General features: G+C 50.1%; 4 protein-coding genes across 4 annotated transcripts; 3 read left to right on the forward strand and 1 right to left on the reverse strand.

Annotated features, from left to right (window-relative positions):
* Positions 1 to 1,617: 1,617 nt before the first annotated feature.
* Positions 1,618 to 2,829, forward strand: SCP_1402130 (Uncharacterized oxidoreductase; the record flags this gene model as incomplete). Its single annotated transcript, XM_027763920.1, has 7 exons — positions 1,618 to 1,658; positions 1,713 to 1,933; positions 1,991 to 2,051; positions 2,113 to 2,217; positions 2,267 to 2,319; positions 2,381 to 2,551; positions 2,603 to 2,829. 7 exons carry the CDS (start codon positions 1,618 to 1,620, stop codon positions 2,827 to 2,829), a joined length of 879 nt encoding a protein of 292 aa, XP_027619721.1.
* Positions 2,830 to 3,542: 713 nt separating this feature from the next.
* On the forward strand, positions 3,543 to 6,321 carry SCP_1402140 (High-affinity methionine permease; the record flags this gene model as incomplete). Its single annotated transcript, XM_027763921.1, has 19 exons — positions 3,543 to 3,735; positions 3,795 to 3,849; positions 3,927 to 4,200; positions 4,251 to 4,264; positions 4,314 to 4,375; positions 4,432 to 4,493; positions 4,542 to 4,590; positions 4,641 to 4,732; positions 4,787 to 4,953; positions 5,005 to 5,118; positions 5,178 to 5,251; positions 5,307 to 5,402; positions 5,459 to 5,568; positions 5,618 to 5,716; positions 5,772 to 5,823; positions 5,879 to 5,923; positions 5,982 to 6,048; positions 6,103 to 6,238; positions 6,298 to 6,321. 19 exons carry the CDS (start codon positions 3,543 to 3,545, stop codon positions 6,319 to 6,321), a joined length of 1,785 nt encoding a protein of 594 aa, XP_027619722.1.
* Positions 6,322 to 6,624: 303 nt separating this feature from the next.
* On the forward strand, positions 6,625 to 9,629 carry SCP_1402150 (High-affinity methionine permease; the record flags this gene model as incomplete). Its single annotated transcript, XM_027763922.1, has 19 exons — positions 6,625 to 6,826; positions 6,894 to 6,948; positions 7,216 to 7,489; positions 7,544 to 7,557; positions 7,618 to 7,679; positions 7,736 to 7,797; positions 7,849 to 7,897; positions 7,948 to 8,039; positions 8,092 to 8,258; positions 8,311 to 8,424; positions 8,516 to 8,558; positions 8,616 to 8,630; positions 8,686 to 8,713; positions 8,768 to 8,877; positions 8,926 to 9,024; positions 9,078 to 9,231; positions 9,292 to 9,358; positions 9,413 to 9,548; positions 9,606 to 9,629. 19 exons carry the CDS (start codon positions 6,625 to 6,627, stop codon positions 9,627 to 9,629), a joined length of 1,767 nt encoding a protein of 588 aa, XP_027619723.1.
* Positions 9,630 to 9,824: 195 nt separating this feature from the next.
* Positions 9,825 to 11,455, reverse strand: SCP_1402160 (Mitotic checkpoint protein; the record flags this gene model as incomplete). The annotated part of the gene is made up of 8 exons (XM_027763923.1): positions 9,825 to 9,848; positions 9,906 to 10,143; positions 10,211 to 10,367; positions 10,428 to 10,682; positions 10,744 to 10,826; positions 10,888 to 11,018; positions 11,285 to 11,382; positions 11,449 to 11,455. 8 exons carry the CDS (start codon positions 11,453 to 11,455, stop codon positions 9,825 to 9,827), a joined length of 993 nt encoding a protein of 330 aa, XP_027619724.1.
* Between the last annotated feature and the right edge of the window lie 389 nt (positions 11,456 to 11,844).

Raw genomic sequence — 11,844 nt, forward strand, 5'->3', positions numbered from 1 at the left:
ACTCGTCACTGATGCTTTGATCATATTGTTGTATTCCACTCACCTCGCGTTACCCTCCCCTTAGCCCCTCGTAGGATGATGTCGAACATCAGTGACCCCCAGTTATTGTTCCACCACTAACACTATTCCCTACCGTTTCTTGATACCCCTCGCCTTACTCCATCTCCTCCCTTACCATCATCACCCTCCGCACACGCCCTCTAACAACCAACCACGCCCGCCCCTGCTCACTTATGACATTATTTGTACGCACCAGTTCAGTAGTATTCTCCAATCCCAGTATGACACGAATACAAGGATTCATAGAGCTCGTGCTGTGCGTGCAGAGCGTATGCAAGTCTGGAAGTTCAGACAAGGTAACACTTTGGCGTCGTCGTCGTAGTCACGGAAGTCGTGCGGTTACTACCGCAGGGATTGCCATATCAAGTATTTGTCATGTGATGGCAAATGTTTTCCAGCACAAGCGCCCGAGAAATCAATGTATTATGTAGAACAAGTACTGTATGCCACTGATGATTGTCCCTGCATACTTATACACGAGGGAAGCACATTTGCCCTTTGCGAGAAAACAAGTTTTTCCTCTCAAATGCATCAGGAAAACCCAACTTTTCCTTAGGGACTTATTTAGACTTTTGGGTCTGGCAACCCTTATTTAAGTCAAGTGTTCAAATAAGTCTCAATAAGTCGAATTTCAGACACTCAGGGAATATGCCTTAGGCCCTTTTTGTCCTTATGTCCTTAAATAAGGACTATAAGTCCATTTAAATTATTTAAGTGTCCTCTTAAGGAAAAGTGGGGTTTTCCTGATGTGCATGATGTAGACAGGATAAACGTGAGTTCTCTCTCTGCACGTTTGGACCCCGCATGACTTGTCTTTGCAGCAATAACAGTTAGACCACCCTGGCACTCTCGCTGTCAATCGGTGTGGTTATGCTGTGCATTGTGAAGTGCTATCTTTAAATGTAACGGGGACGTACCGAGTACCGAAGCTGACAGTTCTATGGATGGCTGATATCGTAGTTCCTTCTGGCGCTCTGGCAGCTGAGATTCTCTCGAGCAGTTTGCAACACCTGGTGTTCTCTTTCCTCTACAGTTTGTACTTAAATTTGTGAGCTCAGTTCAACGCTCATTACTTTGCCTCGTGATCTTATGTACGTGAACCGACAAGACGACCCACATGTTACTCCATTCGACTTTGAACCGTCACGCTGAGCGTCAAGGCCTCGCGACCGTTAGAACCTCTGATCGAAGTTGGATCCCTTGCACCACTCCAATTGGCCGGTTTTGGCCAATGATCTTGAAACATCATGGCACTGGGTTTGTTTATGGTCACTCAGCTATTGCGTCGTACTGGCATTTTAGCGTTGCTAAAACCTGGCCGTGGTGGCTTCGGGTAAATTCAATATCTTTCGAATCTTACAGCGGTTAATGAGTATATTTGATAGTGGTAGCGGCTATTCGCAATTCGTCTGATATGAGATGTGTCTCCCAACTTCTCTTCGTTGAATGAATCTAAGCTGTTGGTTCCTGCTGCAGACACCCACGGCCGGTATCACTTGAATATATAAGCGTATCTTCAAGGTGATCCATGTCTACCGCCACCCCACCGTCCTCGCTATGTCTGAAAGGCCACTTGTATGGATAATCACTGGAACCTCGTACGTCTCTCAATTATCATGCTGGCTCGTTCAGCTCACTTCCTCGGCAATCAGGTCTGGGATAGGACGAGAGATAACACTGGCCGCCCTGAAGAGAGGAGATCACGTCATAGCAACGGCTCGACCTCAGTCGATGTCCAAGCTCGATGATCTGGAGGTTTTGGGCGCCGATATCTTGGAGTTGGATGTCACGGATTCCTGCGAGAAATTGCAGCAGATAGCCAACAGAGCTGTCGAAATACATGGGAGGGTAGACATTGTGGTGAACAACGCAGGCAAGCGTCTAACTGTCACGACTCCTCAGCCGCAATTGAGCTAACACCCGTATTCAGGTTACGGCCATAACGTACCCGTGGAGGAAATGACTCATGAAGAGTCGGTCAGGCAATTCCAGCAAGTGGTTCTCAGAAGTGATACATGATTCGGAGGTTTGATGATGAGGTATTCCTTACAGCACCAACTTCTTTGGTGGTGTTAATGTAGCCCGAGCATTCCTTCCCTTCATGCGCAAAGAGAGGACTGGTACCATTGTATGGATCGGTTCCACCCTTGGTTGGACGTACGTGTGTTTCTACAGTCAGGTGCCTGCACTGACGTCTCAGTACTAGGCCGTCCGTGCTAGGGAGCGGAATGTACTCGGCTACGAAGGCTGCCATGCGAGGTTAGCTTGGCCGCTCTTGCCAGCGCCATCTAAGGCTCACCGAAATTGTCGTTATTCCTAGTAATATCGCAGAGTCTCAATGCCGAGATATCTCACCTCGGCTTAAGGAGTATCCACGTCGACCTTGGCTGGTTCCGTACGGCGGTGTGCTCTCCTACCAACTTGATTACTTCTGCCTCTCGCATCGCCGATTACGACTCCCTGATGGCTCCGGTCCGTGCCCAGCTGAATAGTGAGATCTATCTCTTCTTAATGTTCATGATCCCCTCTCATAGCAGGTCAGGTTTCGATCGCACTCAGCCAGGAGACCCTGTGAAAGGTGCAGAGATCCTCGTAGACCTCGTTCGAGGAGAGGGTGTTGCTAAAGGCAGAGAAGTCCCTCCAGTAATTGGTCTCGGCCAGGACTATTATTTGAGCGTGAAGCAAGCTTGCAAGAACACGCTGGAAGAATTAGAAGAATGGCAGGCGGTCTCATGCAGCACGGATATTGAGCCCGCAGCGTTTCCTTAGGATCGTAGCTAGCCATCCTATCTGATGTCCTATTGTACTCGCATTCCCCTAGAATCACCAGCACTCTTCCCGTGCCCACAAGATGCAGCCCAAGTAAAGAGAACGGGTAAGGAAATGAGTTGGACATTGTACATAATGTCGCGCCATGCCAAATGATCAGGGCAACTTGAAATTGAGCCCGGGGCTAAGTTTCATCCGGGTTCAACCTAGGTGAGCCCTCAGTCCTCATTCGCGGAAACTCGCACTCAGGGTATCAACGGGCTATGCTGAGGTTCACTCGGAGGATTCAACGTTCAATTGTGTTTGGCAACAGTTGGTTGAAACATCTGAAGGTCTGCCAGTGGCTGTGTTCTATCTATTTTCGATCATGATCACGTGATATCGAGTACGATCGCCGTGCCGCTTGCGCAACTTAACCAGAAAAAAGCTCATCTCTCTTTCCTTGCAACATACATTCCCCAGCTGACGTACGGACGCGACGATCAGAACCTCTGGCACGGTCTCCCCCTTGTTCCTCTGAACTTTGTTCCTGAATTATCTCAACGCAGACATCGCTACGCCATGCAGCGCGGTTATGGCGTGAAAGAACCGAGCCATGAATGTAGGCGAAGGCGTGGCGCAAAGAACCCAGCAGCCACAAAGTCGAAGATAATATATTTATTTGGACATAAGAGGGACTTCTTTCACCCTATCCTTCTTGCTGCTCTCCCGCCATGTCCCTCTTGCGGTTCTTTCTCTTGTCGCGTCGAGAAGACCAGGTCGCAACGCCGAGCAACGTCGTGGAAGAAGAACGAGACAACGACGAGAAGCTGCCTACCAAGGATAGTGACGATGTCGTATCGATCAAGGGACCTGTTCACGATGACAATTCCGATCTCAATCCGGGAGAGCTCACGTTCGAGGAGGGTATGTGATTTTGACTGCAGCACTTTTTGGACGTATGTACTGATCCGTGCATCTGTTAGATGCCGCTGGAGGCATGGGCCGTCACCTTGGCGTGTTCAGTTGCACGATGCTCATGTGCGTTTTTTTTTGTGGTCGATTCACGAAATTGACTGCAGTCTCTTGATCTTTTGTGATGCTGTCTCCCTGCGCAGCATCGGTCGTGTAATTGGCACAGGTATCTTCTCTACGCCCTCGTCAATCCTAAATTCCGTCGGTTCCGTCGGCGCATCTCTGATGCTCTGGGTGCTTGGATTCGTACTGTCGTTCTGCGGGCTGTTCATCTGGCTCGAGCTAGGCACGATGTTCCCGCGCTCGGGCGGAGAGAAGGTGTACCTTGAGGCCGCATATCCGAGACCCAAGTATTTGTCGACCGTCGTCTTCGCCGCGAACGCGATCCTGCTGGGTTTCACCGCATCTGGATGTATTGTGAGTCTGACGTTGGTGCGGTCGTGCGTTTTCTGACTACTCTTGCGTAGGCATTTGCAAGCAAGTATGTCATGACGATTGATCCCATGCTTGATCACTTAGTTTCTTTGCAGCATCCTGATTTCTGCAGGAAAGGAAGCGACGCAGTGGTCGAGCCGTGGCATCGCATTAGGAGGTCGGCCATTTGTTTCGTAACGGTGAAGGACCATAACTGATCTTCGTTCAATGCAGTGATCGTGTTCGTAACCATTTTGCACGGTCTCACCCCGAGGCTCGGCGTCATCGTCATGAATGTACATCACATCGTCTCGTCGCTCGTCCATTACTTACTTTCTGTTCAGCTTCTGAGCATATTCAAGACGTTCATCTTGTTGTTCATCGTCGTGACCGGTGGGTTGACCGCTTTGCTGTAAATATGGAACACTGTTGACTCGGTCCAGGCTGGGTCGTTCTGTCGGGCCACACGAGCATCAAGGACCCGCACGCGAACTTCAGGAATGCGTTCGCCGGCAGTTCGCACAGTGGCTACGATGTCAGTGTCGTGTACACTCCTGTATTTGCTACTCCGTACTCATATAACCCGCAGTACGCCACGGCGATGTTCAAGGTCCTATTCTCCTACGCCGGTTGGTTAAACGTCAACTACGTGATGAACAACGTGCGCGACCCGATCCGTACACTCAAGATCGCGGGGCCGCTTGGGCTCGGGATCTGCACGATCTTCTACCTCCTCGCGAACGTCGCATACTTTGCGTAGGTCGCGGCTTGCTTGTGTTCATTAGTCAAGGGCTGAAGGGAGCACAGGGCTTCGACCAAGGAGGAAATCGCGAACAGCGGTGTCACCGTCGCTTCGTTGTTCTTCGGTAAGGTGTTTGGCACGCAGGCGCAGAGAGCCTTGACGGTGTTCGTTGCTTTGAGGTAGGTCTCTTATATGCTTTTCATATAAAATGGTTGCTTAGTTGCTCCAAGTGCGTTAGGGTACGTAGAATCAATCGATCTCACAAGATCGAGCTAATTGACAGGATGTTTTTCGACCTATCGCATATACAGAGTAAGTCGAGAATCTGCGTGTATCACAGGCTAGATTTACTGATCGCTGCTTTTAGAACGTCGTCACGGTGGTACGTCTCTTCCCCCATCAATTGCGATAGTATATTCACACCCATGTGCAAAGGCCTTCGCTGCAGCTCGCATCAACCAAGGTTTGTTTAGCACTGCCGCCATCACTATCTATATCTGTCTCATTATTCGCTTGCAGAACTCGCGAAAGAAGGCATTCCGCTCCCTTTTGGCAATAGATTTTGGGCATCCAACTGGCCCACGGGAAAGACGCCTCTTCCTGGGCTCATCATCCACATCATACCCACTGTAGGTTACACTTACCCTTGAGATGAGCTCATTAACTAATTTTTTCCAGATTATTATTATTCTAGGCCCTCCGCCCGCTGTAGCCTATCCGTTCATTTTGGACGTTGAGGGATATCCGGGACAAATTATCAATTTCTTCGTTGTTATCGTGAGTCTAGTTATGCCTTGCGTCGACGTACGCCAGAGCTCGTAAACTTGTATAGGGACTGTTCTGGCTAAGATGGCATAAGCCGCACGCTGTCCGACCTTTCAAAGGTAAGTAGATACGCGTTTGTATCTGCTCCGTACTGAACGCGGCCGTCCTCTTTAGTATGGCTGCCGCTCGCAGTACTGTTCTTAGCAGCAGCCATATTCCGTACGTTTGTGCACTCGTCGTCTATGCTGTTTTATCTCTGATCCTCCTTGATCTCTAGTTCTCGTGGCCCCGTTCTTGCGCCCGCCCAACGGCATTGGTGACACACCTCCCCTGCCTTACTATCTGTGCGTCAACAACGGTTACTTGGTACCCTTCCCTACTCACTATGTTTGTTACAGATATTGTATTGTGGGTATTGGAGTTATGTTATTCGGTGTATTCTATTGGGCTATGTGGCGTGTTGTCCCGCGATGGTTCGGGTACAAATTCGTACCGCGGAAAGATACCTTAGCGGACGGTACAGTGCTTACCCTGGTAGGTGGTATCTTTCTGTCGCATGTTATATGACACTGATGGTTGCTGCTACTTGAAAGTTTTCGTCACAAAAAATCGAGTAAGGACTCCATGTGTATACCTGCACGAGCGCCTGCGGCTCAACGAATCGATGCGTCTTATATCCATACCGAGAATGATAGCCCTCGTGCGACTGACGAATACGGCAACTTGTCACACGAAACAGCATCAACGCAATGTCGCACATCAATTCAGCGCTGATAGCACCTGCGTTTGGCGTTAATACGCAATGATACGCAGATATGGCGTGAAGAAGTCTGCCCATCAGGTCTTCGAAGACTGCTATATCTAAGCGCGGCATCGAGCGAAGCCCAAGTTTGTTTGTCCTGCCTTTGCTGCTGTCTGTCATGTCGTCTCTCTCGCGCTTCTTCTCCTTACCGCGCCGAGGGTCTGAGGGGCCAGTCGGGTCAGCAGATAACGAAGAGGACAGAGACACCGAGAAAGTGCCTTCAAAGTCGGAAGAAAATGAAGGGTTGGACATCAAGGAGACTGAAGCGATACCTGACCATGACCCTGACCTCAATCCCGGAGAGCTGACGTTTGAAGAGGGTGCGCGCATCTTAGGATCTGCTCTGTAGAAAGAAGTTCATACTGACGATCATGATCTGATCGTTAGATACTGCTGGAGGAATGGGCCGTCACCTCGGTGTATTCAGTTGCACGCTCCTCATGTGAGTCAGCTGCCGTTACTTCCGTTTGGTATACATCGAGAAGTCTTGAGGAGGAACGGGGGTACCGACGATTCACTGCGGTGCTGCGTTCAAGCCTGACCGAATGCTGGCATGTGACCGACGAAATACTTGCTATGCCGTCCTAACTTGCACCGTGACTCGTCCGAAAAGAACTGTATGTCTGGGACCTACATCTGAACGAGTCGCCGGGGCTCTACCAACCGAATTGTCTCGTCTGCTGGTAATGAAGTGCTGACTGCCGAACAGTGTTGGTCGTGTGATTGGTACGGGCATCTTCTCCACGCCTTCGTCGATCCTGAATTCGGTCGGTTCGGTGGGCGCGTCTCTGATGCTCTGGGTGCTTGGTTTCGTGTTGTCGTTCTGCGGGTTGTTCATCTGGCTCGAGCTCGGCACCATGTTTCCCCGCTCAGGCGGAGAGAAAGTGTATCTCGAGGCTGCGTATCCGAAGCCGAAGTATCTGGCAACGGTCATTTTTGCTGCGAACGCGATTCTGCTGGGGTTCACTGCGTCGGGATGTATCGTGAGTGCTGCTCCTTTGGTGGTTTAAACTGCTTTCGCCAATCACTTATCGTAGGCATTTGCGAGCAAGTGAGTCGCCGCAGAGAATGAGCGGCCCAAAAGAGTGCTGAATCCCCCTTCCCCTTTTAGTATCCTGGTATCTGCAGGGAAAGAGTCAACGCAATGGGCCAGTCGCGGCATTGCTCTAGGAGGTCATATCTTCGTCCGGTCGCAGTCCGACTGAGACACTCATTCTCACATATCGCAGTCATCTTCTTCGTGACCATCCTGCATGGCCTGACTCCAAGGCTCGGAATCTTAATCATGAATGTAGGTTGCAATGTGCAAAAACCATCCTGACCTTCGCTCATTGTGGATTAGATCCTCAGCGTGTTCAAGATCTTTATCTTGCTCTTTATTGTCGTCACAGGTAGTTTCTCGCACTTTCTTTCCATGGCAGGCAACTCAAATACAAGCTAGGCTGGGTTGTATTATCCGGCCGCACAAGAGTCAAAGATCCCCATGCAAACTTCAGAAACGCGTTTGCCGGCAGTTCTCACAGCAGCTACGAGGTCGGTCGATTTGTTAGTTTCACTTTACCTTCGTCCTCAAGTTCCCTCACAGTACGCTACTGCAACGTTCAAAGTGCTCTTCGCGTATGCTGGGTGGTCAAATGTCAATTATGTGCTCAACAACGTCCGGGACCCCATCAGAACGCTGAAGATCGCCGGACCTCTTGGTCTTGGGATCTGCACTATCTTTTACCTCTTAGCGAATGTCGCTTACTTCGCGTGAGTGCTCATTTGGTGCTATGGAACCAGTCTTTATCTTAACAGTGTGCAGGGCTGCAACGAAGGAGGAGATCGCGAGTAGCGGTGTAACGGTCGCGTCGTTGTTCTTCAAAAAGGTATTCGGTACCGAAGCCCAGAAGGCATTGACGGTCTTCGTTGCGTTGAGGTCAGTCTTACGTTTGATGTACCGTTTGGTTGCGTACTGAATTGCGTGAAGTTCGTTGGGGTGCGTAGAGTCAACCAATATCGAGATACAGTGGATTGACTATCCTTAACTTCACTTCACATCGCAATCACAGAGTAAGTGTCACCATACCTTAAGAACAAACCTGATTTACTGAGCATCCTGTCTCCCAGAATGTCATTACAGTGGTACGTTCTATGCGGGTAGCTCAATGAACAGTATATTCATAACACATGTGCATAGACTTTTGCTGCGTCTCGTATCAACCAGGGTGTGTTCCTTTTCTCATCCTTCCCACTCAGCCATACCTTATTCTACCTCATAGAACTCGCGAAAGAGGGTATCCCGCTTCCCTTCGGCAACCGCTTCTGGGCGTCCAATTGGCCCACAGGCAAGACACCTCTACCCGGGCTGATCATCCACCTGATCCCTTCCGTATGCCAGCTTCCACCCGAGCTGAATCCATCTACTGAGATTTTCTAGGTCATCATCATCCTTGGGCCACCACCATCGGTGGCATATCCGTTCATTCTCGACGTAGAGGGATATCCAGGCCAGATCATCAACTTCTTCGTCGTCATTGTAAGTCCACTTGCCAAGAGCAAGTGGAAGTCAAGATCATTGACGTATATCAGGGACTGTTCTGGCTGAGATGGCATAAACCACACGCGGTGCGGCCGTTCAAAGGCAAGTTACAAACTTTCTATTTCTACGGATTTTCGTTGACGAAGCTCGTCGCTCTAGTGTGGCTGCCTTTCGCCGTGTTTTTCCTTGCAGCGGCAGTGTTCCGTAAGTCCCCTCCGAACCCGAAGTCAAATTACTGTCATTCTAATGTCTGTGTGCGTCCAGTTATCGTCGCTCCATTCCTGCGCCCCCCAGGCGGTGTCGGCGACACTCCCCCGCTGCCCTACTACCTGTACGCCAATAGTTCCCGTATATCAGGACTCATTGATACTGAGATATTTGGTAGATATTGTCTCGTGGGCATCGGGGTCATGTTCGTGGGCGTGCTGTACTGGGCCGCATGGCGGGTCGTCCCGCGGTGGTTTGGATACGAGTTCGTGCCTCGAAAAGACACCCTTACAGACGGGACAGTGGTCACGTTGGTGAGTGGTGTCCCTGCTGGTGTTTTACAATCCTGACGATCGGTATGGTCCTGCTAGTTTTCAAGCAAGAAGATTGAGTAGAGACCGAGCTCGTACATTTACGATTATGTATACTTTACGAATCGAGATGCTTTCTTGGAGGACAACAATACAACTCGACAAGCTGTGCGAAAGCTAAATGGTCAATATCTGAATGACACCGTTAACAGCTAAGTACACCTATATTGTACATCACTGAACAACAAACCGAGCAGCGCAATGCAGCGTGAAAGCTATCTAGCTGCCAGTCCATCCTTTTGGCTGAGTAAAGACGATACTGTCAGCTGCATGAATCCATGAATGCAGCAAATGGCGCACCTTGACCTCGTCCCCGGTCGTCCGCACATAAACACTAGGCCTTTCCGCAGCCTTCGCGCCATCTTCTCCCTCCTCCCATGTGTAGCTCACGCCTACAGCAAGCTTCGTGCCATCGCAGTTGAACGCGACGGACGGCACCGCGGAGTGGAACTTTGGATACTGTCGCAAGCGCTTCTTCAGCTTGTGATCCCAGATGGAGACCGTGCCGTCTGAACCGGCCGATGCAAAGGTGTTGTAGCTGTGTGCAACGTCAATGACTTACAAGTACATGATGATGAAGGGGCGATGGTGACGAAAAGTCTTACATAGGGTGGAACGCGAGGGCATTGACGGGCCAGACGTGATCGACATTATCAATAGTCTGACGATGGCACTTGAACGCGTACTTCTTCTCCTGTGCCTCTGGGCTGGGGTCGAAGTACTCCACTGCAATTCTACCCTCCACCGACGCAGTGGCGTATCCTGTGAAGCAACAGAGAAACGTTACAGCTTCCAAATCAGCGAATATTTGTCTGTGAATACCTTGTCCGTCAACCATACATGCCAAAGCCCTCGTCATAAACTTGAGGCTGCTCTCCCTCGTCTGCGCGGGGGAATCCATCTTGCGGATGTCATATATGTGGAACAACCGGCTCGCCATCGCAACGACTAGGTTGTGGTTCACGAGGTCCATGTTGTAAACGCGCTCGGGAAGATCGTGCGACGCTTGCTGTGGAGACGAGGCACGCGGGTCCCAGAAGCGGACTGTCCGGTCCCAAGACCCTGTGATAAGGACGTCTAGAATAATGTAACGGGACGTGAGGATGACAAACAGGGGGATGTCGGGAACGAGACGGACTGAGATCGCGGGAGTAGTTCATGCTTGAGATAGAGTCTGAGTGCTGCCCAAGATGATTAATTTTGTCCGTCTCGAGTTCCAACCTGTACTCATATGAGACATGAATATCGAAAGTAAACACGCAGTCAGAGATAAGCTACGCACTCTCGCACCGAAGTGTCAAGGCCACCACTGTATGCATGGGACGCGTCGGCGAAGCAGCATGCTAGGACAGCTGCTCGGTGATCGAATTTTGATTTCTGTTCATTTGCTGCGATGTCGTAGAACCGGACCGTCTACCATGGCACGTTCAGAACAGATCACAGAGGCATAACGAAGCGGAAAGGAAGCGTAGCATAAATTGCCCTGGTCTCGGTATCGGCAAGATTAAGGAATGCTCATCCTGTCATATGGGTACAGACAAGACAGCCCTATGCATAACGCGTACGTGATGTGGAGCCACGATGATCACACGCTAGCATAAGGCAACAGCTGCACAGGACCTATCCAGTCCGGACCTCCCTACACTTCGTCAAGACAATACGCACAGGACAACACTAACCGTATCCCACGATGACACAAGCAGATGTGACGGATTAGTCGGCGAGAACCGCACAGACGAGACACTATCGAACGGTGGCGACACGAGTTCGATTTGTTCTGCAATTCAAGACCACATTCACATCAGGTTCAGCGACAAAACACCGTTTCAAACGCTTCGCGCACCAGCCATAGCACAGAGATCACAAGGGGTTATGTCAAATGACAGGCAGCGCAAAGAAAATCTAGGAAGACGAACTAATTTCTCGAGGCCAGGACTGTGAATAGCCTGAGAGAGCTCCTCGGCTAAATGTTCAGCCACAGCCTCTGCAATGTCGCTTTGGCTTTGTTGTAGACTGTTAGATTCAAAGGCTGTTGCCAAACAAACGCTACGGAGGTGCCAAGGGTCCTACTTGAGTACAGCTCTTCGTAGAGATCCAGCAGTACGTAACATACAAATCAGACTGAAACATCAGAGAGCAACATCCGTATTTCAATTACGTCAGTACAAGTAGCATATAGTATAGGGGTGGTATTGTACAGAAGAGGCCATATTGCATAAACCTCGTGGCCGATATATGG

Source organism: Sparassis crispa (genome assembly GCF_003851025.1).
Source record: "Sparassis crispa DNA, contig_000013F, whole genome shotgun sequence".
In the NCBI taxonomy this organism is placed as follows: Eukaryota; Fungi; Basidiomycota; class Agaricomycetes; order Polyporales; family Sparassidaceae; genus Sparassis; species Sparassis crispa.